The following is a 27,574-nucleotide window of genomic DNA, read 5'->3' as shown; positions in this document are numbered from 1 at the left end:
TCAGGTGCAACCCCCCCCTCCTCTGAAACAGACCCTCTCCCGCTCCTCAGGTGCAACCCCCCCTCTGAAACAGACCCTCTCCCGCTCCTCAGGTGCAACCCCCCCCTCTGACACAGACCCTCCCCCGCTCCTCAGGTGCAACCCCCTCCTCCTCTGACACAGACCTGCCCCGAGCCACTGGGGAAGTCGTCCCCCCTCGCTCTAGTGGCGCAGACTCCCCTGCTTCTGCTCCACCAGCACAGCCCCAGCACCAAGGGCAGAAGCACAGTGACCGGCGCTCCGTCGTGGAAAGCATGGCACTAGACACTGGCTGCTCTGAGCCCTGACGATGCTGGGGGAGGTGACATCCCTGGGCCAGCCCTCTGCAAACTTCAGTTATTTCTTTGCACAAAATATCAGCATCAGGTGCATCTCCCCAGCCCCCCAACACATTCAGCCAATACTAACTGTCTGTGGCAGTCAGCATCTCTCCCCGTGCACTGTACGCTCCCTTTTCCTTTTCAGGGCACCGGAGATCCTGAACCTGCAGAGAGGTGGCAATTCGTTTCTGCCCCAAGCATTCTCCTGAGTTTGGCTCTGTGTCACTCCAGACAATGTCCCGCTGCCAGTTCTCCCCGACAGACTCCAAGCCGAGAGCAAAGCAAGGCTTTTTGGGGTTCAGGTCGCTGTCTGTGTGCTGTTCCGTATTGGCAGAGCCACGCAGTTCAGGAGATGAGGACCCAGACATTCAGGGACATCCATCCTGCATCTGCTGCACTTGTTAACTACCTCATGCTCCAAACTCTGTCAGCAGAAATAGGAACAAACACCCTCCCCCCATTCCTGCAACCCTGCCCCCATCTTGCACTGGCATGTCGCACGCTGGTGCTGGCTAAAAGAAAGAGCTTTAAGATTTTAAAGAATGTAAAAATGAATACCAGGTCTGCCGCACACGCTGCATCCAATGACCCCAGGGCCCTTCTCAGGGCTGTCCCCCTTAGTTGGACCCCACAGAGAACACTGCTCCTCCAGCTCTGGGGCAGGCAGATGGACACTGCAGAGTCCCCAAGGACTGGTCATGTAAACAGTCATGAGAAAGGCAAACATCCTATTTTCTGCCACAGGTCTCATCCATGCGGGAGATCCAGCTTCCATATCCTATTGCAATAATTTTGGGACCTCCACCTGCCAAGATAAAAGGGTCGGTTACCCTTCGGCACAGGACTGGAACCAGGGGGTTACTGGAACAGGTTGGGCTTGTTTATTTTTAAATGAATTGAGTGAGCCAGGTGTTGCATAAGTAGCCATGAGGAGTGACTCTCTCTCCAGTGGGCAGGCAGCAGCAGCAGCTCAGGCCTCTGTCCCCTGTACCAGCTCGAGAGGGTCGAGGGGAGTTCGGTCTCCATGGGCCATTCAGTCTGTGCCTCTCGCTGATGCCAGAAAACCAGCTGCAATATGGGCAACTCAGGTGGGGCCTGCAATTCCCCAAGCCTTTACTGAGAGACAGGGCACCCCATTACCATTCACCTGAGTTACCAGCCTTTACACTTGACACTAGCAAGAGATCTCTGTCCTCACACTGAGCCAGCCAGAGCCTGTGGTGTACCATCTGAGCTCAGACAACAGCACTGGGCTGAGATGGCAAAAAAGACAGATGTTCACCCCACTAACACCTGGGAGGCCTCAGCTGGGTCCCATGGCACATGCCTCTGGATACTACACTGAGCACATGCCCAGTTATCTGTGGCTGGGTTATTGAGGGAGAAGTTGGAGAAAATCCTCAAGCTCAGAGTGTGGAGACGCCCCAGAGACTCAATGCCCGTGGGCCTGGGGAATCTGGGCTCACCCACTGTCGGACGGTGACTCATTGGAGGTTTCAGGCTCTTGAGCTCATCTGAAGCCAAGTCCCCCAGCAACTGGCCATTGACTTAATTTGGCTGCTGGAAAGAATATAGCCAAACTGCTCTGGAGCCTTCAGCCAGTTGCTTTGGGGTTACTGGGCTTTGCCGAGGCAAATGGCGAGAGGATCTCGGGAACTGACTAACGTGCCAGAATTCCGTCCCAGAGGCTGGTTCCGATTGGCTGGCACACGGAGACTCTCCAAAGCAGGTTAAGCCTCCCATATTCAGTACTTGGGTGACATGAACGTGGTGTCCAAATGTGCTTGGACTCAAACACTGGGGTGGGGGTGGGGAGGGATGGGAGGGAAGGAATCTAAAGCTAGACCTGAAATCTTGGGTCACCCAATGAACCTGGTAATGTTCTGTGGAGATCCCAGCTCCTCGGCCCCTCACTTGCCTTCTTTAGCTGTTTGACATTGCTGGATCGAATGGCCGCCAACAGCTGGTCCCTTGAGTTCTTCTCCTGAGCAGGAAGTGCCTTCTCCACCATCTTCCTCTGGGTGGCTGGAGAGAGAGAATTCCTTATATTTTCATTGATCAGGGGTGGGGCTAGTGGAGGTGGGGGTGGGGGAGGTGCAGCCGGAGGCCCACCCTTCTTAGGAAAACTTTTAGGGGAAGACCACGGGGAAGATTTTGGGGATGACTGTGGTGAAGGCTTGGGTGACCCCTTTAGCAAGCCGCCTGCCTTTGGCACCTCTAGCAGATCCTTCTTCTCGCTACGTTCCTGAACCTGCTTCTGCTCCTGCAGGCGTTTCTGCCTCTGCTTGTCCATGTTCCTACTCAGCAGGTTTGTGACTGTCATGCGGGGACCTGCCAGTTCAAAATGATAGCCCAGCTTCAGGAGGGTGGTGTTCTCCTTCAGCAGCTTGGCTATCTCCATCTCCGTCTTCCCCCCGCAGATGTGTCTCTGGTTATGGAAACGCAGCTCTGTCAGGGTGTTGTTCTGCAGCAGTGCACGGAAGATGGCCAGGATCCCTTTACCCGTGATGTGGTTAGAGTCCAGATTGATGCTAGTTAGTGTCTTGTTTGACTTCAACATAATGGCGATGGCAAATGCCACATGGTCATCAGCATGGGTATTGGCCAGTGAAAACACTTTGACCACGGTGTTAAATTCCAAGGCCTCTGTGAAGCGCACCAGGATTTCACTGGTGATGCAGTCGGAGTTATTGACATTGACTTCCATCATCTCTGGGTCATTATTCTTCACTCTTTCTAAGGGCTCATCAAAGATACTGGAAGCTGCTTCTTCCTCTTCCTTGGTCTGGCTTGGGGGGCTATCCACAGGTTTTGAGGGGCTGTTTTCTGGGATCTGTTTAGGCCCTGTCTCTGGTGACAGAGGAGGCTTTTCCTCAGTGACTCCTTTGGAGTCTGTAAGTGATTTCTCCTTACCATCAACCTTTGAGTATTTCTTTAAAGCTGAACACCTTTCTTCTTCTTTACTCTCCTTTTCTCTCTTTTCTTCTCCTTTTCTATTCCTTCCTAGCTCTTTCTTTGGTGCTGCAGTCTTCTCTTCTTCCTTTCTGTCCTTTCCTAGCTCTTTCTTTGGTGCTGCACTCTTCTCTTCTTCCTTTCTGTCCTTTCCTAGCTCTTTCTTTGGTGCTGCAGTCTTCTCTTCTTCCTTTCTGTCCTTTCCTAGCTCTTTCTTTGGTGCTGCACTCTTCTCTTCTTCCTTTCTGTCCTTTCCTAGCTCTTTCTTTGGTGCTGCAGTCTTCTCTTCTTCCTTTCTGTGCTTTCCTAGCTCTTTCTTTGGTGCTGCAGTCTTCTGTTCTTCCTTTCTGTCCTTTCCTAGCTCTTTCTTTGGTGCTGCAGTCTTCTCTTCTTCCTTTCTGTCCTTTCCTATGAGTTTTTTGTCCATGGCCTTGTCTTTGTCCTTGGGGGCCTTTTCTCCTTTGGGTTTCTCATTGCGTTTACTCTCTAGTTCTTCTTTCTCTTTGTAACTTGTTCTCTGAGCACATTCTCCTTTGTTACGTTCTTTTCCCAGATCAAAGTCTCGTTTCCTGACAAGGTCTTGGGAACGAGCTTCCTTGCCCTTTCCTTCCAGATTCCTGGGGTCTTTCTTCCTCTCTGCTGGCATCCCTTCCTAATGAGAAAGAAAATTAGAGGAAGAAACAACAAACTATTAGATACAACTCTGTGACATTATCTGATTAAAATATAACCATATAGATCATTGTTGCGACCACTGTTATATATTTGCAGCAAATATTGTACAAAGGTTGTCGAGTGAGGTGTCTATGAAAAGGTTATGATTTGCTGGTTATGATTATTCTATCTGTATGCATGTATCATTTTTGTGCATGAAGTAATAAGTATTGACTCTATACCTGGATTTCAAATGTTTGTTCCTGGGGGAGCACCCACAAAGTAATTAGTCAGCACATCCTGGCGGGACTATTCAAATGGAGTGGCCCATCGAGAGAACATTGAACTGACAATGGACCCTCGGAGATGCCCTCTGCACTGAATGGAATGTCCTGCTGTGACTAGGTGACATGCCTGGACATGGGACTTGCCCAGGTGACTCCAAACGCCATCTTGCTGCTGTGATTTTCCACAGTAAGAACAATGGGATGCCCTCCACATGGCAAAAGCTATAAAAGGCCCTGGAAACACCTCCATTGGGTCTTCAATCCTGCATCTTACCTCAGGAGGAGCTTCTCTACAAATTGAAGCTCTGAACAATGGACTGAATGACCGGTCCAAGCTGTGGATGTACTCCTGAAACTTGATTTGAACCTGCAGTTTATTCCATCACTGCTACAAGCCTGAGCCAAGAACTTTGCCATTACTGTATGTAATTGATTCCATTTAACCAGTTTTAACTCTCACCTTTCTTTCTTTCTTTTTATAAATAAACCTTTAGATTTTAGTTAATAAGAATTGGCTGTAGCGTGTACTTGGGTAAGGTCTGAAACATTCATTAACCTGGGAGGTGATGTGTCAGATCCTTTGGGATTGGCAAAACCTTTTCTTTTATATGATGAAATAAGATTTACAGAAATTTTCATCATATTTGACATGGATAACTGGATGGAGGCCTGAGGCTGGATCACAGAATCATAGACTCGTAGAATATCAGGGTTGGAAGGGACCTCAGGAGGTCATCTAGTCCAACCCCCTGCTCAAAGCAGGGCCAATCCCCAACTAAATCATCCCAGCCAGGGCTTTGTCAAGCCTGATCTTAAAAACCTCAAAGGAAGGAGATTCCACCACCTCCCTAGGTAACCCATTCCAGCGCTTCACCACCCTCCTAGTGAAAAAGTTTTTCCTAATATCCAACCTAAACCTGCAACTGCAACTTGAGACCATTACTCCTTGTTCTGTCATCTGCTACCACTGAGAACAGTCTAGATCCATCCTCTTTGGAACCCCCTTTCAGGTAGTTGAAAGCAGCTATCAAATCCCCCCTCATTCTTCTCTTCTGCAGACTAAACAATCCCAGTTCCCTCAGTCTCTCCTTATAAGTCATGTGCTCCAGTCCCCTAATCATTTTTGTTGCCCTCCGCTGGATGCTTTCCAACTTTTCCACATCCTTCTTGTAGTGTGGGGCCCAAAACTGGACCCAGTACTCCAGACGAGGCCTCACCAATGTCAAACAGAGGGGAATGATCACGTCCCTCAATCTGCTGGCAATGTCCCTACTTATACAGCCCAAAATGCTGTTAGCCTTCTTGGCAACAAGGGGACACTGTTGACTCATATCCAGCTTCTTGTCCACTGTAACCCCTAGGTCCTTTTCTACAGAACTGCTGCCTAGCCATTCGGTCCCTAGTCTGTAGCTGTGCATTGGGTTCTTCCGTTCTAAGTGCAGGACTCTGCACTTGTCCTTGTTGAACCTCATCAGATTTCTTTTGGCCCAATCCTCTAATTTGTCTAGGTCCCTCTGGATCCTATCCCTACCCTCCAGCGTATCTACCTCTCCTCCCAGTTTAGTGTCATCTGCAAACTTGCTGAGGGTGCAATCCACACCATCCTCCAGATCATAAATGAAGATATTGAACAAAACCGGCCCCAGGACCGACCCTTGGGGCACTCCACTTGATACTGGCTGCCAACTAGACATGGAGCCATTGATCACTACCCATTGAGCCCGACAATCTAGCCAGCTTTCTACCCACCTTATAGTGCATTCATCCAGCCCATACTTCCTTAACTTGCTGGCAAGAATACTGTGGGAGACCGAGTCAAAAGCTTTGCTAAAGTCAAGGAATAACACGTCCACTGCCTTCCCCTCATCCACAGAGCCAGTTATCTCATCATAGAAGGCAATTAGATTAGTCAGGCATGACTTGCCCTTGGTGAATCCATGCTGATTGTTCCTGATCACTTTCCTTTCCTCTAAGTGCTTCAGAATTGATCACTTTAAGCAGGCCCGTCCTTACCCATATGCAAAGCATGCAGCTGCATAGGGCACCAGGAAATTTGGGGCACCAAGAAATTTGGGGCACCAAATTTCCTAGTGCCCTGTGCAGCTGCGTGCTGCTCCAGCCCCTGCTCCAGCTTTTCCCCAGGCCCCTGCCTCTGCTCTGCCCCAGCCCTGCCTCTTCCCTGCCCCAGCCTGGCCCCCACTCCCCTGAAGATTGCAGCCAGGCCTGACCCTGCACTCACCAGCAGCGGTAAGTGGAGCGACCTGTCCCCAGCCTGCTCTGCTCCCCTGGCTTCCAGACATGGGGGGCAGGGGGGAACCACTCCCCAGCACTTGCCAGTGGCGTGGCTGGGAGCCAGGGGAGTGGAGCAGGCTGGGGCCGGGTCATTCCACTTCCCACAGGAAGTGGCCAGCCCCCATCCTCCACGGAGGCCTGGGGCCAGGCCCCCCCTCCCCCACGTGGAGATCTGGGCCCCACACAGGCCCCCCACCGCGGGGGGAGGGGGAGGCTGCATAGGGCACCAAAATAGCGAGGGATGGCCCTGACTTTAAAGGAACTGTGTTGTTTGGAATTCTGAGTTTCCAGTGAGGTAATAAAGAAGCTGTTTTATGTTGGTTTGGTAAATCTAGGTATTGGAATATCCACCAGCTTTATGGGGATTGTCTGCCCCATTCTTTGCAGTTCACCCTAGTTGAATGACCACAGCTGGCTCCCCACTAGGACCCTGGTCACAAACTCCCGTAACTGTCTAGCAAATATAACAGAGTAACTGGGTAGCATTCTGTTTCTGTTATTTACTATAATGTCAGTGCTGCTTAATGCAAAACAGTTCTAAATTCTGTTGCTATTCATGGTTTTCAAAGGTAGATTAATAACTCTCTGTATTAATCTGGGTCCCCACAGTATACAATACACATCCAAACACACCAATCAGGCATTGTATGATGCATGCAGTGTGTTGGTAGCTCATGAAAAGAACAGAAGACTTGCCAGACACGATCAGACCCAGGTTCCATCTCGCCCAGTACCCTGTCTTGGACAATGGTCAGCACCAGATGCTTCAGAGAAAGGTGCAGAAAAAACTCCAGTAGCAGATGTGGGATTAATATGCATCCCCCATGACAGTCTTATCCTAATTCCTACTTGTTAGAAATTGACAAAATAAAGGAGTGGCTGAAATGGGACTTGATTAATAAATATTTAAAGGAGGGTAATATAATTAATTAATAAAAAGAACAGGAGTACTTGTGGCACCTTAGAGACTAAGAAATTTATTTGAGCATAAGTTTTCGTGGGCTACAGCCCACTTCATTGGATGCATAGAATGGAACATATAGTAATTTGAATTAATATGCAAACTAGATACCATTAACTTAGGTTTGAACAGAGACTGGGAATGGCTCGGTCATTACACTAATTGAATCTATTTCCCCACTTTAAGTATCCTCACACCTTCGTGTCAACTGTCCGAAATGGGCCATCTTGATTATCACTTCAAAAATTTTTTTTCCCCTGCTGATAATAGTTCTTCTTAATTAATTAGCCTCCTACAGTTGGTACGGGTACTTCCGCCTTTTCATGTGCTCTGTATGTATAAATATCTTCTTACTGTATGTTCCATTCTTTGCATCTGATGAAGTGGGCTGTAGCCCACGAAAGCTTATGCTCAAATGTTAGTCTCTAAGGTGCCACAAGTACTCTTTGTTGTTTTTGCTGATACAGACTAACACGACTGCTACTCTGAAACCTATAATTAATTAATGGAAGCCACTGGCATGAAGACTGAAGTGCTCAACATCAAGAAAAAAAACAAACTTTTTTTTCTGAACGTACAGGCAATGTACAAGACAGGGAAGCTAGCTCAAGTCACAGCAGAGATGAGACACAACAGTTTACACATCCTGGGTGTCAGTGAGCAGGTGGATGGGATCAGGAAGACTAACAATAGCCTTGGGAGAATTCTGCACGGGATGATGGACAACATCATGAGGATGTTGCTACCCTTTTGAAGAAGGGAGTGGAATGGTCCCTGCTTGAATGGAAGTCCATCAGCAGCAGATTTATGAGAGCCAGACTGAAAGGGAAAAACAATAATATCACCCTGATCCAGAGCTATACTCCAACAAATGACGGTGATGAAGAAGCAAAGGACAAATTCTACCTTAGACTACAGGTGTAGTTAGAGAGAGTACCACGCCACAACCTAACTATCATCATGGGAGACCTGAATGCCAAGGTTGGTAAGGACAACACAAACAATGCCAGAACAATGGGAAGACATGGGTGTGGCAGCGTGAATGAAAACGGAGAGAAACTTGTTGATCTCTGCAATATGATCGACCCAATCATCAGTGGAACCCTATTTCAACATCGTGAAATTCACAAGATGACATGCTGTTCTCCAAATGGCAGAGATAAGAACCAGATTGACCATATGATGGCAAAAGGCGACGCTCACTGACAGATGTGAAAGTGAGAAGGGGAGCAGATGTTGGCAGCGACCATCACCTTGTGACAGCCTCCATCAAGCTAAAACTGAGAAGTGTGGGTCCACCAAACAAGGGACATAGACGTTATCACGTTAGCAAGCAAAAGGTCCCTGAAATACAGAAAACCTTCGTTCTGCAGTTAAAGAACAGGTTTCAGGCACTTGCAGACGATGAAGAGGAGGGGAACACAGATGGGGGGATCAACAAGAAGTGGGACAAAGTAATAAAAATCTATAAACAGGGCAGTGAAGCCTGTCTAGGCTACAAGCAGAAGAAAAGGAAGGAGTGGATTACACCCAGCATATGGAATGCCATAGAAAGCAGATGAGCTCTGAAGAAAAAAGTTTTAGACACAAAATCCCAGAAGCTAAAGGACAAATACCACAAGCAGTACAGCAAGGCACACCGAGAGGGCAAACACCTTGTGAGAGCGGACAAACAACATGATACTGATAATCTGGCAGCACAAGCAGAGGATGAAGCTACTTGTGGTGAACAAGGAACTGTCTTAAAAAAAAGACGGTACTTATCAGTGTAAATGGCAGACACCAAGAAACACACGTAACAGGGACAAACAAGGCCATCCACTGACAACAGAAAAAGAACAAGAAATATGCTGGACAGAGCACTTCAAAGAATTGCTGAAGGCAGAAAAAGATCTTGATATCAACTCAGACACTCCAACTAAGGAAGAGATCATCCACGCCACCAAATCCTTAAAAAATTGGAAAGCTCCTGGCAAGGACAACTTGAATGCAGAATTGTTCAATGTAAATCCTGAGTTAGCAGCATCTATCCTGGCCCCTCTATTCCCATCAGTCTGGGAAAGGGAAAAAGTGCCAGATGAGTGGAACAATGGGGTTATAGTGAAGATACCATAGAAAGATGCTCTCAGTGATTGTAATAACTGGCATGGTATCACACTTTAATTTGTGCCAAGCAAGGTATTGTGTAAGCTCATAGTCCAGTGTATATCAGAGGCAGTTGATAGCATTCTCAGAAAAGAGCAAGCCGGTTTTTGGAAAGGGCGTGGATGGACAGACCAGATCTTCACTCTACAAAACAAAATAGAATAATGCTCAGAATGGCAATGGCAACTCTACATAAACTTCATAGACTTTGAGAAGACTTTTGATAGCATTCAGAGGACCAGCCTATGACGTATTCTGCAGGCATATGAAATCCCCCTCCATATAATCAACATAATCAAAAGCTTCTATTCCAACTTTACATGCAGTGTTGATCAAAGTGAGCTGTTTTGAAGTCAAAACAGGAGTACGTCAGGGGTGTGTCATGTCTGCAATCCTCTTCAACATTGCCATCGACTGGGTAATGTGGTGTACAACAGAAGACATGCCAAGAGGCATCAGATGGACACCCTTCTCATTCCTTGAAGACCTGGACTTTGCAGATCATCTTGCTCTCCTAACACATACCCAACACCATATGCAAGAAAAAACAACCTGACTCAATACATTCAGCCAGCAAATCGGACTGAAAATCAACCGTAATAAGACAGATATTGTGACCCTTAATATTGCCTCACCATCACCAGTATGGATAGAGGATCACATTCTCACTAATTTAGTAAACAGTCACATACTTGGGCAGCACCATCAGCCAGGATGGCGGAACAAGCCAGGACATCTGGAACAGAATCAGTAAAGCCAGGAACACCTTCAGAAGCTTAAATACAGTCTGGAAATCATCAAAATACAACACCGAAACCAAACTCAAGATTTATCAGAGCTGCGTTTATACTATATAGTGCAGAATGCTGGGGAATGAGAAAGTATGACAAGTCCAAACTGTCTTCATTCCACACAACCTGCCTCAGAAAAATCCTCCCTATATTTTGGCCCAGAACAATCTCAAACCTATTATCTATTCACACAGTGCAGCCAAGAAGATATGAGCACCACCGTTGCCAGGAGGTGCTGGCGATGGATTGGCCATGTGCTTCGAATGGAAACTGATTCCATCACCAGAGTGGCAATAAGATGGACACCTGAAGGCAAGCGAAAATGAGGCAGCTTAAAAACAACCTGGTGAAGAGCTGTGGAAGCGGAGCTAAAAATCCTGGGGCACAGCTGGGGAACCATTGAAAGACTTGCCAGAAACAGACAGGAGTGGAGGAGCTTCGTCGCTGCCCCAAATGCCAGAGGGTACTAGCTAACTAATATAATTAATGCCAAATAACATGGATTTATAGAAATAGATCCTGCCAAACTATCTTGTTTTGAGGAAATGACAAGTTTGGTTGATAATAATAGTGCTGATGTAATTTACTTACACTTCTGTAAGGTGTTTGATTTGGAATCGTACCACATTTTGATTACAAAACTAGAATGATATCAAATTAACCTGACACACATTAAATGGATTAAAATCTGGCTAAAGATTGATCTCAAAATGTAACGCTAAATGGGGAATCATCATTGAGCAGGTGTGTTTCCAGTGGGGTCCCACAGGGATTGGTTCTTTGCCCTTTTAAACATTTTTATCAATGACCTGGAAGAAAACATAAAATCATCACTGCTAAAGTTTGCAGATGACACAAAAATTGGAGGAGTGGTGAATAATGGACAGGGCAGGTCACTGATTCATAGTGATCTTGGATCACTTGGTAAACTGCGTGCAAGCAAACACTGCATTTTAATAAGGCTAAATGCAAATGTATCCATCTAGGAATAAAGAACTTAGGCCATACTTACAGGGTGGGGGATTCTATCCCAGGAAGCAGTGATTCTGAAAAAGATTGGGAGTCCCGGTGGATAATCCATCTGAACATGAGCTCCCAGTGCAATGCTTTGGCCAAAAGGGCTAATGCCCAAACAGGGGAATCTCCAGTAGGAGTAGACAGATTATTTTACCTTTGTGTTTGCTAACTGCTGCTGGAATACTGTGTCCAGTTCAGGTGTCCATAATTCAAGAAGAATGTTGATAAATTGAAGAGCCACAGGAATTATTGAAAGATTAGAAAAGAAGCTCAGTCTATATAACTTAACAAAAAGAAGGTTAAGATGTGACTTGACTTCAGTCTATAAGTAGCTACATTGGCAACAAATATTTAGCAATGGGCTTTTCAGTCTAGCAGAAAAAGCTGCATGATTCAATGGCTGGAAGTTGAAGCTAGACACATTCAGACGGTAAATAGGACATACATTTTTAACACTGAAAGTAATTGACCAATAGAAGAATTTACTAAATGTTGTGGTGGATTCTCCATCACTGGCAATTTTTAAATCAAGATTGGATATTTTTCTAAAATATCTGTTCTAGGAATTATTTTGTGGAAGTTTTATGGCTTGTATTATACAAAAAATTAGACTAGATTATCACAATGGTCCCTTCTGGCCTGGAACCTATGAATCTATAAATTCTTGATTTTACTAATTCATGTGGCAGTGAGTTCCACAGTCTAATTACACATGGTGTGAAAATATATTTCCTATTATCAGTTTTGAATTTCCCACCTTTCATTTTAATTGTGTCCCCTTGTTCTTCTGTTATGAGAAAGGACAAAAGAAGGTCTCCATCTCCCTTCTCTAGGCTAATCATTTTTTCCTATCCCCATCGCCTTTCTTATGAAACAATCGCAAACTTTTCAATCCTTCTTCATAGGAGAATTTTTCCAGGCCCTTGATCATTCTTGCTGCCCTTCTCTGGATGACCTCTGCTTCTGCAATATCCTGTTGGAGATGGAGGGATCAGTGCTGCACACAGTATCCAGATGAGGCAGCACCTTTGATTTCTACAATGACATTATGAACATTGTGTTTGCTTCTTTGATGACAGATGGATGTTGAGCCAAAGTCTCACTGAGCTTCTGCAATGACATCCAGGTCCTATTCCTGACATGATACAGTTAGAATAGCAGCCTGTAAGGTGCATGAGTACTTCACATTTTCCGCTACGGTGGGCATTACTTTGCATTTATGGACACTGAAATTCATTTGCCATTGTGTTGCCCATTCTGCAAGCTTGTTAGGTCTCTTTGACGTTCCTCACAGTTCTCTGTGATCCTGATTAACTTAAAGACTTCTGTGTCATCTTCAGATTTTGCTGCCTCACTGCTCATGCCCCTTTCCAGCTCGTTAATAAATATATCGAACAAGACAGGGCCTAGTACAGAACGTCAGGCCCTCACTGTTCATTTTTTGTCAGAATGCAAATTGGTCAGTTAGTTCTATTCTTTGTTTTGATCCATGACAATACTTCGCCTTTCATTGCATGACTAGCTAGCTTCTTTAGTTGCCTTTTGTGTAGGACCTTGTCAAAGGCCTTTGAAAGTTTAAATTGTCAACCAGTTCTCCTTTATCCACTACTTTACTGACCATTTCCAAGTTTCTAATAGATTAGCAAAACATGGTTTTCCTTAGCAGAAAAGATGCAGAGCTGTTTAGATCTTATATGTAGCATGATCTTACAATTTTATTATTCTATGTTTGATCATAATTTCAACCAATTTACCAGGTACAGATGTAAGGCTTATTGGTCTGTAATTCCTCAGATTGCCTTTAGAACCTTTTATAAATGTTTCTAAATCTCAATACAACACGAGTTACCCTCCAAGCTCCCATGCTGGAGTGCATGCCTAGAACAGGGCCTAACAGTGTCCAGCCCCAGCAAGCTAAAGGAACATCGGATTAAGTAGGAGGCTCCCCGCAGCTGTCTGGGACATGTCCAGCTGGGTAGCTCAAGTAGAGCTGTAACATGAGTATGCCATATCGCTTTTGAATGTATCTATTTTTTCTGAGCCTGTCTTCTTCTGACACCTCATTCTCTGATAGTACCTCATCTTTATTACCAGGAAAGAGTGTGTTTGTAGTAGGAATCTCCCGAACTTCCTCCATGGGGAAGACTGATGCAAAGAAATCATGCTGCTTCTCACCAATGTCCTTATCTTCCTTAGTTTTTCCTAGTCCTTTTAAACCCTGGTGATTCAGCAGACACACTGGTATTTTTGCAGGCTTCCTGCTTCTGACACACTTAAAGAATTTCTTGTAGTTTGTGTTTATATTTTTGTGCTCTTCAAAACCCATCTTAGCCTCCCTATTTCTTTGTACAAATATTCTGCTGTTGTTTAGGCTCCTTTTCATTGGCTTTGTGAGGGTTAGATTTCTACATCCTGGAGGATCTCCATTTGACTCAAATAACTTCTCCTGGTGTGTTTATTTTCTTGTGGCTTGGGATTTGTCTCCTATTCTTTATGTGCCTCACAGAGACACAACACAGCCAGTCCACTCAAAGCAAACATACAGGGCAGCTGTTCCACCCCATGACCAGACCGCTCGGAGCTTGCACAGCATCCCAGCATCTGTCACTTGGAGAGCACATTTGGAGGGGTGGCTTGGGTTGTTTGTTTCTTGAGTGAATTAAAATCCTCCCCTGAATTCTGGGTCTGAGGCCTGTTAGTTTAACCCCATTGCACACGTCTGTGGTTCGTGAAGTGCAGAGGGACTGCTCCTTGGGATCCTCTGCAGTTAGTATGGTTTTGACTTTGTGCACTACATAGCTTATGGGTGGGGGGGGGATCAGATCTGTGTGTCACTCATTGATCCTGGGAGAGTTTCTGCCTCCCCTAAGAGTTCAGAAGGGAACAGAGTGGGCTGAGCCTACTGGGGAAGTGGGAAAGGTTTTCTGTCTGAAGACAAGCAAAGGGGAACATTGCCTTGCACTATTGCTAACAGGGAGCCACCCCACTCCCCCGCTAGGTGCTCAGCTGGGCTCAGAGCTTTAACTATATGAATTAACCTGGGTCCCCCTGCTGCTCTGGCCAGCAGGGCTCAGCGCTGCAGGAGGGCAGGAAAGCATGCCCCAGAGGACTCGGCAACACCACAGATTGTTTCTGAACAGAGTGGCATGGAGGTGTTGGCAGAGGCAGCGCCATCACCGCGGGCCCTTTGAGGCGTAGGGGAAAAGGAGAAGAAACAGGGCTCTGTTTTGCTCTGATGTAGGAACCTGCTAATACTGGTCTCAGTTGCAGGGAACTCGCGAGCTGCTGGCACTGAACTGCAACCAAAGCCCAGAACCTGGAAATGGGCCAGCACAAAAGCCAAGTCCAAAGATGATTGACGTCTGTGGAAATTTGCAGTCAGTGCTGTTCCCCTTCTGTATTATGGGCCAACCCCCAGCTCTGAACGCCCCTGCCCACAGAGATCTTTGGCTCTGGCTCAGATTCAGTTCCATTCCAACTCTTTCCCTGCTGTGCAATGTGCAGTTCGCAAACCTGGGGTTAAATGAATTCCACAAAGACAGACGTTTTTCTGTGGAACAATCTGGCCTGGCTCTAAGTGCGTGTGGAGCTGCCCTTGGAGTCTGTTTGTACTTGCAGCATAAACAGATGCCATTTGGGATGGGAGTTCTGTTTATTTCATTTCAAGACTTCTTGGCTGCCCATCTCAGATCTAAGCAAGCAGCAGAAGGGCATACACCAGCCTGAACAACAGCCCTGCAGCTGCTCCTCCTGCCAATTCCATGTGCTCCAACCTGGAATGCAAACTAGCCACTGCAGCCACCCACCTGGGAGAGGAGATGCTTTGCTGCTTGGGGAGGCAGCTTCGGGGCCTCACCAGCCCACAGTCCAGCTCCTCCTTCTTCTCATTCTGGATGCAGCTGCTGGGAGCAGGCAGCTTGAGTTCACCTTGGGTGGTGGCATTTCCCCTCTCACGAAGGCGAGAGCCCCTTTCTGAGATCTAGGTGGCGGCATCTCCAGCTCTGGAACAAATATGGCTAATCTGTGTTGGTTGCTGCCAGACACTTTCTTTGCTTCAAGCAGAAGCAAATGAGGCTCATTCTTGTCTCCAAATCAGGGATCTCAGCAGCAGGCTCAGGAGTCTTCCTGCAGCCATCGTACACCGACCCTGTCCCAACTCCCCAGTAAGGGCACTTGCATGGTAATATGATCCCTTTGCTCCCCTTGGTACCAGCCCCATCATCAGTAAATGCTTCTCTTTTGCTTCAGGAACCCCCTTCTCCTGCTCTATCAACAGCGGCCCATCTCCAACACCACCCTTTGCCAAAGAAACATCTTCCCTTCTTCACAGCACAGCAACCCCATTCACCACCCCCAGCCGCCCAGTCATGAGCTACCCCTCCATGAACTGCTCCTCCAGCCCCTCCCTCTCGGCAGAGACCCTGCCTCCTTGGCTTTAGCTACTACCCCATGTCCCCATTATTGCGAGTATTCCCCAGACAATAGGACATCACTCAGCGCCCTGGCCTATCCCCAGCTGCACAGCTCAGGCGGTGTTCCTGTGTCCTGCTCCGTAAGGGGAATAAGCCTCAGGCTCATCACACCTGTGGATGGCAGGCGCACAAGCACAGGGACTTCCTCTAGCTGGGAGCATTAGCACAAGCTCAGTGCAGTCTCAGAGACGCGGTCGTCCCAGGGAAGCCATAGCCAGGGCAGCACTATGTTCCTATTACAACAGTATTTGAGTGGGTGGAAACTCCCTCACTCATTGCACTTTGGTGTGGGACTCTCCCTGGTGGGCTTAAGCCACCTCTGACCCCTACAAATCCATCATGCCCCCATGCCCCACCCCCATTGAGCCCCTACACAGCCATCATGGCTCCTGGCCCCACCCCCACTGAGCCCCTACACAGCCATACCACCCGGCCCCACCCCCACTGAGCCCCTACACAGCCATTATGCCCCCTGGCCCCACCCCCACTGAGCCCCTACACAGCCATACCACCTAGCCACATGGGGCATGATGCTGGAAGATACTTTTATGACCCAGTCTGTACTATTACATGACCAAGGATACTCTGATCTCATGGGTCAGGTTGGACAGAGTTAGCCATTTGCACATTGGTTGTCTGTCTCTTTGTGTTCACCTGTCTTGTCTTGTGAGTGTCTTGGGGCAAGGAGTGTCCCAGTTTGTCTGTGCCCTGCACAATGGGTCCCACTCCTCCAAGGGGCCCTTGGCACTACTGAAATATGAATCAATAATAATAGTATTCATGGACATGGGCGGGGGGGCAGGAAGAACGTGTGCCGCCCACACTCTGCTGTGACCCAAGAAGATGGGTACTGGTAACAGCTGGTATTCTGGGAGTTCCACTCACCCTCCTGCCTCAAGTAGAAGGAATCCCGTCTCCCCTGATCTTTTCAGCTCTTTACACAAGTGCCAGCCGCTCACTCCACATGCCAGCTGCTCTGAAAGCTCTTTTTTTCTCAGCTCAGCCAGTGCAGCTTGGCACACTGGAGACTCTTGAGCCCCTCCAATTCCTTCAGGTTCAAATCAGGGCATCTTACAGCAACGGTCTGGACACACCTGGGACCCAAGGATGCCTGGCACCATATGGCTAAGCAGCAAATAATGAGGACTCCCTGGAGAAAGGGAGGCTGTGAAGGAAGATATGGGAGAGAAGGAGATGGAACATGTCCTACACTAGGAGCGGCACAAAGAAAGAATAGGAGATAGGTCTCCCCCAAATCTGAAGAGCCTTAGAGCAAAATAGGACACGGGGCAGGTCCAGGCTTAGCAAATCTGCAGTAGAAGCAACAGTTCCTATCGCTTCCAGCACAGTAACACTTAATTGCCATTATTCTTCATCACATTCCCATCTCTCCAGATACCAGTGGGCATGTTTAACTCCTGGGCCCACTGCAGGGTTGGGTTTGTGGGTTTGCTACAAGTTTCATCTTCACAAAGGCTCCAGTAAGCATTGTCTTGAGTTTCTTTGCTCAGGCAATGACAGAGCCTCAGGAATTCATCCTGGGGAGAGCAAGACAATTTTCAAGAGGCATAAACTGGCTCTGAAGTCTCTGTCCTTGCAAAGCTGAGATCACTGGAATCATGGCTCTGAAAATGATTTTCACATCACTTCTTCCGGAGCTCTCTGAATGGACTGTTCTTCCCTAATGTCCAAAGCCAAGCACAGCTGCCCAAGGGGGGAGGGTAATTAGCTTGAGGGGAGCTGGGGAACAGGGGAAGGAGGAGGTTTCAGAGGCCAACGTGGCAGGCTGAAGCAAGAAGAGCCCAGTGCAAAAAACTTTCTCTCTGGAAACTGGTAATGGTAGTCTGACAATCCGCGAACACTGAGGTCTGTGATGTGGCTAAAATATCCGTCAGTCATTCTGGAAGGGAAACAGAGCGGTCTAAATACACAGCTCGCAGGAATGCAAATAGGAGATGTGGATACAGTCACCCCTTAACCTTCTTTGTGTTAAGCTAAATAGATCCTTGAATCTCTGGCCAGGCCTACAGTACAGACCTATATTGGTATAACCACATCACTCCAGGGTGTGAAAAATCCACCCCTGTGCAACGTAGTTACACTGACCTCACCCCCCACGTTGACAGCGCTATGTCGGCAGGAGTGCTTCTCCCATCCACACAGCTGCCTCCTCTCGGGGGGTTGAGGAACTACGCTGATAGAGAAGTTCTCCTGTCCGCATAGGAGCTTCTTCACTTATGCACTACAGCAGTGCAGCTTTCCAATGCAGTGTTTTGAATGTAGACCTGCACCATCACTCGAAGGCAGGTTTTCTAATTCGTTAATGATTCTCATGGCCCCTCTCCAATTTATCAACAGCCTCCTTGAATTGTGGGCACCAGAACAGGACACAGGATTCCAGCAGCAGTGGCACCAGTGCCAAATACAGAGGGGAAATCAACCCTCTAACCTACTTGAGGTTCCTCATTACCCCTGTGGCCACAGCATCGCAGTGGGGGCTCCTGGCCCCACTGCAGTGAGATGGCTAAGGAAGCAACTACAATCCAAGCAGAAGTCAAGGTGGTGTTATCACTACTGAATACTGCACTAGCAAGATCCTTACTAAAGGCTGTGTCTAGTCCTTGTGCCCAAACTTTTAAAAAAGCCATTTAACTCCAAAAATATTCCAGGTCTAGAAAACAGACCTTACAGTGAGAGAATAAACAAACTCAATCTATTTAATTTAACAAGGTCAAGGGATGACTTGCTCACAGACCATCCGGTACCTAGTGGAGAAAAGATTTCTGACAGTCTAGGGATCTTCAGTCTAGCAGATAACGGTGTAACAAGGTAAGTTGAGGCTAGACAAATTCAAATTAGAAATAAGGTGCAAGTTTTTAACAGTAAGTGTAATTACCCATTGTAACAACTCCCAAGGGCTGTGCTGGATGCTCTCTCACTTACAGTTTTATATCGGGGCCGATGTATCTTCTTCAAAAATCTATCCTCTAGCTCAGTGGTTTTCAACCTGTGCTCCGCAGACCCCGGGGGTCCACAGATTATGTCTGAGATTTCCAAAGGGGTCTGCATCTCTGTTCCAAATGTTTTAGGGGTACACAAATGAAAAAAGGTTGAAAACCACTGGACTAGCTCATCCAGAAGTGAGGGGCTTGACACAGCAGAGATCACTGGGGGGATTCTCAGGCCATCGGACTAATTTATTATAATGACCCCGCCTGGCTGCTGCAGCCTAGGCCACTGCCTTAGCCACAAGACCCTTCGTCCCTTGCCTTGCAGCCCTCCCTGCTGCTACGCAAGGTGGTCAGTGCTCATGCCAAGCCAAAGAGTCTGACATACTCTGTTTCATTCAGTCACTGAGTTCTCAACGATCAGCCTTGTGGAACATGAGTGTCTGCACAGAATGCTAGAGCCTCTTAAAGGTACAGTTCTCCACACAATGTATGCCCCTCCCCCTCCGTTGCACCCTGCCAATCTGCTCCATCTCTGCTGCCCTGTTCACACCACATCTGTTTAGGCTTTTCCATAGTGCTCTGACACATTTACTTCTAATAGGTCTAAAAATGAATGACAGTGCAAATCTCCCATCTGAGTGTGTTTCCCTAGTCATCCTGGAGCACAATTATTAGGGTTAAGGTGAACAGATAACAAGTGTAAAAAATCGGGATGGGGTGGGGGGTAAAAGGTGCCTATATAAGAAAAAGCCCCCAAAATCAGGACTGACCCTATAAAATCGGGACATCTGGTCACCCTAATTAGGGTAGTGTTTTCATACCCACTGTCAGGCATTTAAAAAGAAGTCTTAACAAAACCAGCCGGGTGCTTGGCTGATTAATCACTGGTGTTTTGATGAACTGAAATGACTGCTAGTTTCCTCTAAATAGACTAAAATGAGCATTGCTATTGCTTGCTGGTGACTGCACTCCCAAACCCACTCAGATGTTTCCTTAAAAGGAAAAGGAGACTGAGAACTTGTCTGGAATCTGAGCATTACAAACTAGTGATTCCTCCCCAGTACAAACTGCCAGTCTTCTACTGCAAAGTTTGTTTGTCAGAGACAGACATTTGTAGGGTTATTAAACAGACATCATTTGACTCTGGAGATTCACCTGTTGGTCTGTGGCATTTAGCAGAAGTTTGGCGTGAAGGTGAAGTGCAGCACATTGTGTTAATATTTTTAAGAAAAGAACTAAGGGCTAAAGACCACATTGCTCCTTCCTGAGTCCTGGGGTGGGTCAGCTAGTAGAATTCTCAAAAGCTATTTTGGTGCCTAACACTCACTGAAATTAATGGCAGTATATCTTTGAGGATCTGGGCATTAGACCTGGTCTGCACTACACAGTTAGGTGGACAAAAAACAGCTTTTGTTGACCTAATTATGTCAGCATACACACCACAGTCCTGTCCCACCAATGTAAATGCCCTACTACAGCGACATAACTCCACCTCCACGAGAGGCATAGGGCTTATGACAGTGTAGTTAGAGTGACACATTGTCTGTGTAGACACTACATTACTTACATAGGCTTATGGCTGTCTTGTCAATTTCAGGTCTCCATGCTAGAACTGTGAAATTGACAAGAAAGCCAGGCAGCAAGAGTCTGGCTGCCCCCAGCTCCCCAGTCCCACCCTGACTGCTGCCTGGAGGCTCCCTATTCAGGGACCTGAGAAGCCTAAGTCGCTGCCCCTCTGCTCTCAGCTGGGAGCAGGGAGCTGAGAGCCCAGGGAGGGACCTGGGCTCCGGCGGGGAGCTGTGCGGAGCTGAGAGCCAGCAGTTGGTGGAAGCACTCTTGGTAAGCACGCGCACTGCCGACAGAAGGAGGGTAGTGTGAACATCAGCCATTGCAGTCATTACTACAGTGGCTGTAAGTTGACCTAACGTAGGTCGACTTAGGGCTGTAGTGTAGGCAGGCCCTTTGTGTAGAACTCAATTAAAATGCAGATGTTACATAGGAAGGTTGCGACCCAGAGGCCCACTGGTGGTTCACTACTGTGTGTCAGCAACTCTTGTCAGGCACACTCACCACACCTAACAGATGGTTGTCATGATCTGTATCTAAAAGGTGTCACATACGATATCACATACAAACTGGTAACACACTAGTCCCAAAAACCATTGCCTGGTGCACATATCGGAGGGAGGAAAAAGAGTTATAAATATGGGCTAGAATTATGTTCTTAAAATGCATTTGGCAAGCAATGCCTAAGCCACGCCTGTTGCAGACACAGGAATGTGTTTCAACCTGCCTAAATGTGTACAGGGTGTGATCAAAGACAAAGAAGGCACCTGTACATGCAAGGTGAACAAAGCCATCAGGAGGGTGAGTGGGGAAAGAGGAATACTTAACAATCTCAATGGGGGATGGAGACTGCACTCCCCCAGGGAGCCTTCCTGCCTCTTGAAACAGGGTCAATGTGCTTTGGGAAGACACCATGGCATCCACACCCCAGCAGGAGAGAGACGTTTGGTCTGGGCTGACTTTTCAAAGAATCCATTTCCAGGTTTACTGGACTATGAAGGCAAGGGATCTGACCCTCAAGTGATAAGCAAGTGAAACACCTGATTGTATACAATATGTCTGTATGATAAAAGTGTACTGAGTGAGGTCTTTTCGGAAAGCCTGAGACACACTGGGGAATGATATCATTGTGAAATGTCTGTTTTAAGACTATAGGAGGAATTATGGATACTCACAGATATCATGTGTTACAGTCTGTGACCAAACGCATGGAGAAACAGACAGGAGGGAAGACAGCTATCGACCTATCTCCAGTGTCAATTAAGCATCATGGAAGGAACACAATGGAAACCCTATTTACATATGAATCAGCAGGGGCATGGGAAGCCCACAGGAAGGGAAGAACAGCAGGAGGTCCTCCTGCTTCTTGGAACACGGTCAATGAGCTTTGCGAGAAGCCATTCAGGAATCCATCACTAGGAGGGTTCCAGGGGCCAGAGATACCGAAATCACAAATGTTGAGGAACCTTCAGTCAAGGGGGTTGAAGGCACTAGGAACCGACTTTAGGTGAGAAACCTGCTTAGGCAAAGACTAAGTTGCTGAAATTACATTTTAGTCTTAGAAGCGGATTTTTACTTTTGATTGTTGCCCTTTCTAACTTTATTCCTTACTCTTGGTATCATTTAACCTTTTTGTTAAATAAACTTGTTTTACTTTTACTATAAGCCAGTACAGGCTATGATTGAAATCAGAGTGTTTGTCAAACCCCAGTTCACTTAATGTGCTACAGTGTATTGTCTCTTTACTGGAGCAATGAAATGAATAACTCCTCGGAGTGCTACAGGCGAGGGCTGGACACTGTAGGGAGACGTCTCTGGGGAACTCGGGAGCTGGGGATCGCTGTCTGTTGACTGTCAAGCAAAGCTTGGACTGGCAGAGCCCTGAAGAGTTTGCTGGCCAGGCAAACACGCTGGGATGTCAGGGAGCTGTCACACAGCTAAGCAGCAGTAACACTCTCCTTTGCGAGGTTGAGAGGGGTAGTGCTGTCACTCACAGTTCTGGGACTCCCAGCAGATTGTCACATCTGCAGCTGACTCTGGGGAAATGCAGAACTGGAAGGGTGTTGGGGTCACTGCAAAAGGTAACTGGGCGGTGAAAGCCATGGTGTGGCTGCTTGCTTGTCTGCCAGCTGGTGATGTCAGGGCTATGAGCCACAGCAGCCCCTTACTGGTCTGGGCTGAATACCAAAGTGTCACAAAGGTGCTGTGGCATTTTCATAGCTTCCTAGGTTCCAAGGTAAGACGGGGCCATTGTGACATCTAGTCTGAGCTTGTGTGTAACAGCCCAGAGACCTGCCCCACAAGAATTCCCAGAGAAAAAGGGGTCATCTCGATTTACAAATTGCTAGGGGTGGAGAATGGCTAGCTAAAGAACACCAGTAATGATGTGGATGATAACCTGGATGTTCACATCACACAGCCTTCACCAAATGGCACCCTACTTAGCCATCTCAGCACAGGAATCAAAGAGTGACTGGATCGTGGAGACAGAAATTCCACTCTGTGCCTAGAAGTGGTCTCTTCAGGGCAGAGGCAGATATATTGGTGCAGGTGATGTGAGGAATAGTTACATGCTGCCACCTGTGAAGTGCTGGAGGGGACTCTCTTAAAATCCTGCAATATAACAGACGGGAAGGCAGGGGTGATTTCCCTGCCTCTCTGTTACATCATCCCTGGTAGAGAGTACAGATCTACAGGCTTGGTAAAAGTACATCTGAAGAGAATGTTTCGCGTTTGGAATAGACCAGATTACACCAAAGAACCAATATTTTCAAACCATGTCCTGGGTTACTAGAGCGCAGGCCCTGGTTCTCATGGGAGACTTCAATCACCCTGATATCTGCTGGGAGAGCAATACAGCGGTGCACAGACTATCCAGGAAGTTTTTGGAAAGGGTAGGGGACAATTTCCTGGTGCAACTGCTGGAGGAACCAACTAGGGGCAGAGCTCTTCTTGACCTGCTGCTCACAAACTGGGAAGAATTAGTAGGGGAAGCAAAAGTGGATGGGAACCTGGGAGGCAGTGACCATGAGATGGTCGAGTTCAGGATCCTGACACAGGGAAGAAAGGAGAGCAGCAGAATACAGACCCTGGACTTCAGAAAAACAGACTTTGATTCCCTCAGGGAACTGATGGGCAGGATCCCCTGGGAGAATAACATGAGGGGGAAAGGAGTCCAGGAGAGCTGGCTGTATTTTAAAGAATCCTTATTGAGGTTACAGGGACAAACCATCCTGCTGTATAGAAAGAATAGTAAATATGGCAGGCGACCAGCTTGGCTTAACAGTGAAATCCTTGCAGATCTTAAACACAAAACAGACGCTTACAAGAACTGGAAGACTGGACAAATGACCAGGGAAGAGTATAAAAATATTGCTCGGGCATGCAGGAGTGAAATCAGGAAGGCCAAATCACACTTGGAGTAGCAGCTAGCAAGACATGTTAAGAATAACAAGAAGGGTTTCTTCAGGTATGTTAGCAACAAGAAAGTCAAGGAAAGTGTGGGCCCCTTACTGAATGGGGGAGGTAACCTAGTGACAGAGGATGTGGAAAAAGCTAATGTACTCAATGCTTTTTTGCCTCTGTCTTTACGAACAAGGTCAGCTCCCAGACTGCTGCACTGGGCAGCACAGCATGGGGAGGAGGTGGCCAGCCCTCTGTGGAGAAAGAAGTGGTTTGGGGCTATTTAGAAAAGCTGGACATGCACAAGTCCATGGGCCGGATGCGTTGCATCCGAGAGTACTAAAGGAGTTGGCGGATGTGATTGCAGAGCCATTGGCAATTATCTTTAAAAACTCATGGCGATCGGGGGAAGTCCCGGACGACTGGAAAAAGGCTAATGTAGTGCCCATCTTTAAAAAAGGGAAGAAGGAGGATCCTGGGAACTACAGGCCAGTCAGCCTCACCTCAGTCCCTGGAAAAATCATGGAGCAGGTCCTCAAGGAATCAATTCTGAAGCACTTAGATGAGAGGAAAGTGATCAGGAACAGTCAGCATGGATTCACCAAGGGAAAGTCATGCCTGACTAATCTAATTGCCTTCTATGATGAGATAACTGGCCCTGTGGATGAGGGGAAAGCGGTGGACGTGTTGTTCCTTGACTTTAGCAAAACTTTTGACACGGTCTCCCACAGTATTCTTGCCAGCAAGTTAAAGAAGATGAATGGACTGTCAGGTGGATAGAAAGTTGGCTAGATTGTCAGGCTCAACTGGTAGTAATCAATGGCTTCATGTCTAGTTGGCAGCCGGTATCAAGTGGAGTGCCCCAAGGGTCGGTTCTCGGGCCGGTTTTGTTCAATATCTTCGTAAATGATCTGGAGGATGGTGTGGATTGCACCCTCAGCAAGTTTGCAGATGACACTAAACTGGGAGGAGAGGTAGATACGCTGGAGGGTAGGAATAGGATACAAAGGGCCCTAGACAAATTAGAGGATTGGGCCAAAAGAAATCTGATGAGGTTCAACAAGGACAAGTGCAGAGTCCTGCACTTAGGACGGAAGAATCCCATGCACCGCTACAGACTAGGGACCGAATGGCTCGGCAGCAGTTCGGCAGAAAAGGACCTAGGCGTTAGAGTGGACGAGAAGCTGGATATGAGTCAACAGTGTGCCCTTGTTGCCAAGAAGGCCAATGGCATTTTGGGATGTATATGTAGGGGCATTGCCAGCAGATCGAGGGACGTGATCGTTCCCCTCTATTCGACATTGGTGAGGCCTCATCTGGAGTACTGTGTCCAGTTTTGGGCCCCACACTACAAGAAGGATGTGGAAAAATTGGAAAGAGTCCAGCGAAGGGCAACAAAGAAGGGGACTGGAATACATGACTTATGAGGAGAGGCTGAGGGAACTGGGATTGTTTAGTCTGCAGAAAAGAAGCATGAGGGGGGATTTGATAGCTGCTTTCAACTACCTGAAAGAGGGTTCCAAAGAGGATGGATCTAGACTGTTCTCAATGGTAACTGATGACAGAACAAGGAGTAATGGTCTCAAGTTGCAGTGGGGGAGGTTTAGGTTGGATATTAGGAAAAACTTTTTCACTAGGAGGGTGGTGAAACACTGGAATGCGTTACCTAGGGAGGTGGTGGAATCTCCTTTCTTAGATATTTTTAAGGTCAGGCTTGACAAAGCCCTGTCTGGGATGATTTAGTGGGGGATTGGTCCTGCTTTGAGCAGGGGGTTGGACTAGATGACCTCCTGAGGTCCCTTCCAACCCTGATATTCTGTGATTCTATGAATGTGTCTGCAGAGCCCCTCCAATCTGCCCCCAGCTGGCAGTGCTCTGCCCCACTCTCCATGCACTCTGCTGAGCTTTCCTGGTTCTCAGGGATAAAATGTAAACATTGCCAGGAATTGGCAGCTAAACATGAACGTGTTTGATAAGGGGAGCTGCTTCTCTCCTTGGTTCGGAGAGGGGTTTGGTTTAAATGGGTAAACAAACTAAAAGATTTCTTAGACTTTCCTTCCTTCTCTGTAAAGCACATACACCGTGGGACATGGGGTTTATCAGTTATGGGGAAATTGTTTGTGGGAGCCCCTTGTTCAAATATTGGCTGCACATCACTCTAGACACTGTCCAGGAATGTCAAAGTCTGCACCTTTCACCAGTGCTAAATCCTCCTAAAATCTAGTTAATTCATCTTACAGTGTGTAAGTATCCTGTCTTTAAAGATGGTGAAACCCAAAAGATCCTACGATAAACAATCTGGGGTCTTCCAAAAACATTCCAACCTGATTGCTAGATTGATTCAGATATGTGCAAGGTGAGTAATATCTTCTCATCAGGCTGTGGCATGGCTGAGTGGCAGAATGAGAACAAGCTGTGAAATCAGAGCTGAGCCAGGGTCTTTGGAGACAACTGTGTTGTTTGCTTAGGACTCGGTGTGATGGTACCTCCCAAACAGCATCATCTTTCACCATCAGAGCGCTGAGCATTGGAAATTATGGACCATCAACTCCTGAGTGATCCAGGGCTCCAGAAACTCCTTGCTAATGTCTTGCAGTGATGGGTGCTTCACTAAACCCTGAAATAGACACATCCAAATCCATGTGTCACTTGGGGAAATCTGCTCTCATGGAAGGCAGTGGAGGACCACATACCATCTAGTCCACAGAGAAACTGGGAGGCAATTTTCTGTACATCCAAGCCTTGTCCACGCACAGAAATTGCACTGATTTAACAACACTGATTTCTAAGTTGAGTTAATTAAATCAGCGCAACCCCTTTGAGTGGATGCTCTTAAATTGGGTTAGGAATGGCTAACACCCATTTAGCTTCTTCTATTTGTTACTGAATTACCCTAAATTGATATTTGCCACTCTTCAGGTGGGTCAAGAGCATCCACACAAGACAGCTGCACAACTTTAACTAAATCAATTTAGAAAGTGATTTAGTCAAACCAATGTAGTTTGTGTGTGTAAACTGGACCTCAATGAAAGAGACTTCCTTTTTCTCAACCTCTCATCAACCAAGGAGCAGGAGTTAGGCCCAGATCCTAAAACATATTTAGGTGCCTAGCTCTCATTGATTTCACAGACAGCCCCTTCCCTGACTCACCCAGGTATTATTAAGGGCACTGTCTTCTGCATGGCCACTGGCAGGCAGGAGTTTTATCTTGTCTTGGGCAGATAATCTCTAGAGAGGAGTTTGTGCCTTGCAAGCAAACCTGAACAGCACAGAGAACATAGGGCAGCCTGGGTAAAACCTGAGACTAGGGTGACCAGACAACCCAATAAAATCGGGACTGTCCCGATTTTTAGTTCTTTGTCCCGCCATTTGTCCCGATATTGCGGCTTTGGCTGCTCAGGCCAATTTTTTTTTTTTTTTTGCTTCCCCTACGTGTCCCGATATTTTGTCCATTTCATCTGGTCACCCTACCTGAGACAAACATTTGTCCCTCTTCTCTTCCCCCCACTCTATTGTTAAAAACCTTCTACAGCTGACAGAACGTTCCCTGCTGCTCACTGTCTCTGAGCTCTATGGAGGAAAAGTGGGGAACCCACAGAGTGAACGGCAAAGCTTTGTCAGGTCCTGACCACCATCTTGGATTTGCAAGACAGCGATGGGCAGTGCATCAGGGGTCTCACAAGGGCCTGGAGAGGGTCTGGGGAGTTAAAGAGGCAGCTATCAAG

At 47.2% G+C, this 27,574-nt stretch overlaps 1 protein-coding gene across 1 annotated transcript in view; it reads right to left on the bottom strand.

Moving 5' to 3' along the window:
- Positions 1 to 1,137: 1,137 nt before the first annotated feature.
- LMOD1 (leiomodin 1) overlaps positions 1,138 to 27,574 on the bottom strand; it is a 48,166-nt gene continuing 21,729 nt past the window's right edge. Inside the window, exons 2-3 of the mRNA XM_077839451.1 lie at positions 2,278 to 3,963; positions 1,138 to 1,164 (exon numbers count right to left, since the gene is read on the bottom strand). Coding sequence (XP_077695577.1) covers positions 1,138 to 1,164; positions 2,278 to 3,963 — 1,713 coding nt within the window. The remainder of the gene's footprint in view (positions 1,165 to 2,277; positions 3,964 to 27,574) is intronic.

This window comes from Eretmochelys imbricata, chromosome 21 (assembly GCF_965152235.1).
Source record: "Eretmochelys imbricata isolate rEreImb1 chromosome 21, rEreImb1.hap1, whole genome shotgun sequence".
Taxonomy (NCBI): domain Eukaryota; kingdom Metazoa; phylum Chordata; order Testudines; family Cheloniidae; genus Eretmochelys; species Eretmochelys imbricata.
This window is presented reverse-complemented; position numbering and strand designations above follow the sequence as displayed.